We start from the raw sequence: 6,023 nt of genomic DNA, 5'->3' as shown, positions 1-6,023 counted from the left end.
AAAGACCAGATAGCTCCCTGTCCACAGTCCTGGGAGACTTCCTCCTTCCAGAAACCATAGCATTTTCTGACATATTGTCCAGGGCTGAGACCAACACACTCCTGGGAAGGAAGCCTGGGGATAAGAAGAGGAAAGATGCTGTAAGGGCCTCAGAAGGATGACAATGTTCCAGGATCAGCTCAGACTCTCAGAAAGGCCCAGAAATTCTTCCATTAATACCTTTCTTTAGTTGAAATTTAGTGGAAACAAGTTGTTGCAACCAGCGCATTCATACGCCAGGTCTGCCCTCATCTCTACCCAGCTAAGTTACCCTGTCCACAATGTTGGGACTGTAAATAGATAAGGTACTGCAATAACAATTTATTTAAGTAGAAATGAACAGAATCGGTTTGTTAATCTTGCTTTAATCAATAATTTCTGTCAGTCACCATGACATCTCTTATCTGTTTTCATTTTTAGAATTTTCACCAAGAAAGCAAGGGTTGTAGATAAACGTAACTGAGAGGAAGAATTTCATTGGGCTCATCTGCTTGTATGTCTTGCTTCTAAGTAATTAATGGCATAAGCTGGGTGTTTCCACACATCAGTAGTCCAGCCATCCAGATCCCCATGAGCTTTAATACTTCTTAATTTACTAAAAATGAGAAAGGATGAGTTTGACACAATCTGGGTTCTGTGACATAGGAGAAGGGTTTATATATGGGGCAGGTGTTTAATGTAGGAAGTAAGAGAAAGTTTAGAGTATAGTATGCTTTGAAAACCTTTAATTCTGGTCCTTTTACCCCAAAGTTCATTTCTCTCTATATTAGTGCATAGGGTGTCCACACAACATTTTGCCCCTTTTGACTCTGTTTCAGATTCACTTTTACTTTCTCTTCCACTCAGTATCAAGGAATGAGACAACCTCTTACCTGATAGCAGTTAAATTATTTTAATATGCTAAGAGTTACCAAGCTCATACACTTTTTGTCTCACATAGAAGTTAGTTTAAAGTAGTCTGGATGCATTTGTTCTCCCTGTTCTATTCTTAATTACTCACAAAGCCTAAGGAGGAGTTATTACAAAAATATATATATTTTTGTCATGTGTCCTTTTTAACTGCAAGAAAGTCTGCAAGCTAGTCACATTCTAATACCAGTGTGGAAAATCCTTACTTGGGGAAATTCTTATACACAAGAATGTGGAGGAAAGCACTTTTTTCTGGAATTTTCATCTTCTTATGCTGTTTTCTTCATTTCTGTCATCAAAAATTTTCTATTCTCTTTATTTTCTACCTCCTCAGTATCCCAGAGTCTGTTTCTTACCAGACAAAATAACCAGGTTTTTTATAAGCTACCATGTACTCAATATTTGAACTGTTACAGCTCTATATATGATTTCATTTAGTACTAAGTTGATGAAGTTATTGAACTTTGTTTACAGATGAGTATGCTGTGGGTAATAGGCAAAGTACTTTGGCAAGACCTCATAAATGGTACATGGGGGATTCAGGATTAGTAGCCAGATCATCTTTCTGATTTTCAAGTGGTTTATTTTATCCTTTTCTGATTACTAAAGAAGTAACCTGACAAAAAACCATTGTTATCAGGTGAAGAGGGCAAAGTAAATTATTGTTCATTTACTATTAGGCTATCAGACAATTATTGATTGAATATTCATGACATACTGATACATTTAACTTATGAGACCTTTCTCCTTTTATTGACAACTCACATTCATAACTAGTAGCACCTTCCTTTATACACTTAAACAATCCCCCCCATCTACCACAACATACCATGTATAGAAATAAAAAGAAGTTATTTTTCACAAGGGTGCATATGGCTTTAATCCATATCTCTTGACTGTTCTGACCATAGTCCACATGATTTTATTATAAAAGGAGCACAAGTATAGATATCTCCTTGTCCTTTCCTTAATTTTCATTCACTTAATAATTATTGCACTGAAATTTCCTTTTATAGCCCATACACATACTTCATGTGACCATGAAACAGTTATTTGGCTGACCAGATCAAAGAAAATCTCTTTCAGGGAGTGATTGTGGTCACTGTTTAGGCAGAGAAAGATTGGGTAAAGGATGTGAAATGCTCCTAATATTAGAGAGGAATTGATGAAACAGTTTAAGGAAGATAAAGTTTTTCTTAAATTTGAGCTTTGGTTCTCTCAAAAGGGAACATGAGTTTCATTTGTTAAAGATGAAGAATTAAAGAGGTATTAAAAGGTTGTCCTTATATTCAAAGAAACTTGGAGATTCATATCACAGCTAATTAGTCTGAGTGTAGAGTTATAATACAGTGTAGAATTACTAAAAGAGAAAGTGAATACTGCCTTAACCAGAGTTCAAGGAGTCTAAAGACCATTACATTCTGGGAGAAAATAACAAAATTGCTAATCCAGTGACAGGATGTATTTAAATCACCCAGGTTCTGCTTTTGACTACATTATATTCTACTTTAAATTGTCCCTTCTTCTGGGATTCTGTACTTCTTTATTCCCTTTTGTCTTCTAATCGCCTGTCAAAACAGATTCCCTAGTTCACCTCCTCATTCCATCCATCAAATCTACCATAAACATTACAAACATGGACCTTAATCCTCAGTGAACCAGCCTCCCTACCTGTCTCTCTAAGCAGATCACTCTCTTTAAATGTATTCTCAGAGTCACAAGGTTCCTGAAAAAAGTGACATGTTCAACATTAAGGGAAGGAATGAGCAAATATAGGAAAAGTGAATTTGCCCCTACCAAACTCCATTTGAAAACAAATGCCAAAGACTCAGGAATCAATAACCCATAACCTGGGATGAGCAGTAATGGGGCTTAGGGAAGGCTTTCTTAGGACTGTGTTCTAATGCACACACACAGCAGAAAAGGGATCGTCTGGGAAACCCCAAGAGTCCCCAGTGAATTTCTAATTGCAATGAAATAAGGCTGGCCTTTAGAGGTCAGGTAAGAAATATAACCCAATGGTGACTTTTCAGAAAGCACAGCCTAGATCAAGGTCTTCCATGAGCTAAAATTTTTGCAGGATTGTTTGCTTCTGTCACCCTGATATGCAGGATTGAATTTAGGCTAATCTGGCCAAATTGCCATTAAAAGTAATAAGATTATTTGTTCAATATTCAATATGTCTGAACGATAGTGAAGGCTATGGCCTTTTCACTTCCTGTTCATGTTCTCCAACTGCAGGTATCAGTATCTGTGGTGAGAAGAGAGACCTCTAATTTCCATGGCATCCCTCAACATGTCATATCTGGATCCCAGAATGGTAACACTGATTGGAATTCCTGGACTAGAGCATTTGCAGTTTTGGATTGGTTTTCCCTTCTTTGCAGTGTGCCTTGTGGCTCTACTAGGAAACATCATTTTACTGATCATCATCCCTGCAGAACGCAGTTTGCACCAGCCAATGTACATCTTCCTTGCAGTACTTGCAGCCACTGATGTAGGTCTCAGTGCAGCCATTGTTCCCAAGATGTTGGCCATCTTCTGGTTTGGCTCATGCTCCATGACCTTTGATGCCTGCCTTGCCCAGCTCTTCTTCATCCATGCCTTGCAGGGTATGGAATCTGGTATCCTTTTGGCCATGGCCTTTGACCGATATGTGGCCATCTGTGATCCTTTGAGGCACACGTCCATCCTTACACCTTATGTCTTGGTTTGGATAGTTCTAGTGGTGGTAATTCGGGCAAATGTGCTGGTTGGCCTGTTACCCATTCTAATCAAAAGACTGCACATTTTCCATACCACAGTTATTGCTCATTCTTATTGTGAGCACATGGCTGTAGTAAAGCTGGCTGCAGAAGACATTCAAGTCAATAAAATATGTGGTCTTTTTGTGGGTTTTACAATTCTGGGATTTGACATGATTTTTATCCTTGTGTCCTATATCTTAATTTTCCAGGCTGTTTTTCATCTACAACAAAAGGAGGCACAACTCAAAGCATTTAACACATGCTCAGCTCACATTTTCGTCTTTCTTGAGTTTTATGTTCTTGCCTTCTTCTCCTTCTTCAGCCATCGTTTTGGACATGTTGCCCCTTCTACCCACATTCTTCTGTCTACTATCTACCTCCTTGTGCCACCTGCACTCAACCCTATTGTGTATGGTGTGAAAAATAAGGTAATCAGTAAACGGGTGGCACATATTTTTCTTCTGAATCATGGATCCAGTCAATAATGTATCAAATATTTATAGGCATGAAGAGAATGCATTTACTTCATTGGGATGAAGATGAGTTTGAGAATTATGTGTTCATTTTTAGGGACTTCATATCATCAAGCTCAATGTTAAGGGCATTTTTTTTTTTTTCACAGACTACAGCTAAAATGACCTACAATATACTCTGGTTAAGACTGGTATTTCCCTATCTTTTCATTCACTTGATTTCTAATTCTATCTTTATCATTTCCTTTCCTTTAATTTCTTGGATTTTAGTTTGTAGTTCTTTAATTTCTTAGTAAGAAGAATTGTGTTGTCAATTTTCATACCTTCTTATGGAATACCTATACCATGGTCTGTAGATTTGTCTTTTTAATCATTGTTCTTCTTGTTTGAAACAGATTTTAACCTTCTGTGTTTTTATTCTTATTCAGTTCAAATATGATTAATTTCCATTGTGATTCCTTCCTTAAATCATGCGATATTAAATTTTTGTTGCTTAATTTCCAAATATTTGAGAATTTTCTTTTTTTTAATTTACTACTAGTTTAATTCTAATTGCTAAGAGAACATACACCTTAAAATCAGAATTCTCATATATGTGTTAAGACTTGATTGGGACTCAGTATAAAGATGTATTTTTATATCCTTGAATTAAAATGTATTATGAAATGGTTGTTTGTATTTTTCTTTTCACATATAAAAAATAAACAAATGAACTAAGTTTCTACCTAAAAAGCGAGAACAAAGAGCAAATTAAACAAAAATTAGTAGAAAGTCAGAAATAATAAAAGTGGTTAAAATGATTAATGGGATATAAACAAATGATAGCTAAAAAACATTCCAAGCCAATATGTAGAAAGGAATGAATGAAAGAAGGAAGAGGACAGGGAGCAAATAAGAAAGGGAGAAGGAGAGGAAGAAGGAGATATAGGATGAATAGTGGGAGGGGAGGGAAGAGAAGGAGGAGAATGGGAAGGAAGAGAAAAGGGAGAAGGAGAAGAAGAAGGAAAAGGAAAAGGAGTAGACAAAATCATAAATAACTGATATGAAGGAAGAAAGAGGAAATATCACTATAGAATACAAGCATTAAGTCAATAACAATGGGATACCATGAATAATTCCTTGTCAATAAAGTCAACAATGTAAATAAAGTAAAAAAATTATTGCTATATAAGAAGTATGAATTCTGGAAAAAGGATAGGTACATTTTGAAAGCCCTAAACATACTAATGAAAATGAATCCTTCATCAAAATGTTGATATTAAAAATATATATACAGGGAGAAAAAAACAAAACAGAAAGACAATACTACCTGTAAAGAAGGTTTCACTCACGAATTATATTACATATTTAAGCAAAAATAATACCAATAAAAACTTAGGAAACCCAAACAACAAAAATTTTCAGGTCACAAAAATGGAGAATGCCATTATAAGAGTGATATCCACTGTGAAAATAGACACAAAAAATACTTAAAAATACTTAATTTGACAAATCAAATTAAGATATAAATATAAGGATAAATCATAATGAAATGCAGTTTATGCCTGAATGCAAAATTTCAACATTTTACAATTAACAATGTAAAAGGTATACTAAAATTAATAAAGCAAAAAATCATATAGCCAACATTAGATATTCAGAAAAAACATTTATGAACCTGCAGACAGTTTCAATGAAATTGAAGGGCTGACTTCATGCATAATGGTGAAATTAATGAACACTGTTTCCTAACATCAAAACGATTCAAGAATTCCTTCTTCCACCCCTCCTATACGATATTGCATTGGCTATCTTAGCAAAATAAGACATGATAAATACTTAAAATAGGTAAATAAGCCCTGGTGAAGATGCCTGA

The 6,023-nt window shown here is 35.4% G+C and overlaps 1 protein-coding gene across 1 annotated transcript; it reads left to right on the top strand.

Annotated features, from left to right (window-relative positions):
• Nucleotides 1-3,244: 3,244 nt before the first annotated feature.
• LOC101435980 (olfactory receptor 52A1-like) lies at nucleotides 3,245-4,180 on the top strand. Its single transcript, XM_004471732.2, has one exon. The coding sequence runs from the start codon at nucleotides 3,245-3,247 to the stop codon at nucleotides 4,178-4,180; it is 936 nt and encodes a 311-aa protein (XP_004471789.2).
• Nucleotides 4,181-6,023: the final 1,843 nt, after the last annotated feature.

Source organism: Dasypus novemcinctus, chromosome 10, assembly GCF_030445035.2.
Source record: "Dasypus novemcinctus isolate mDasNov1 chromosome 10, mDasNov1.1.hap2, whole genome shotgun sequence".
Lineage (NCBI taxonomy): Eukaryota > Metazoa > Chordata > Mammalia > Cingulata > Dasypodidae > Dasypus > Dasypus novemcinctus.
This window is presented reverse-complemented; position numbering and strand designations above follow the sequence as displayed.

Bases quoted from the DNA above. Each gene is read 5' to 3' on its own strand.
- LOC101435980 (XM_004471732.2), top strand. From the start codon at position 3,245: ATGTCATATCTGGATCCCAGAATGGTAACACTGATTGGAATTCCTGGA.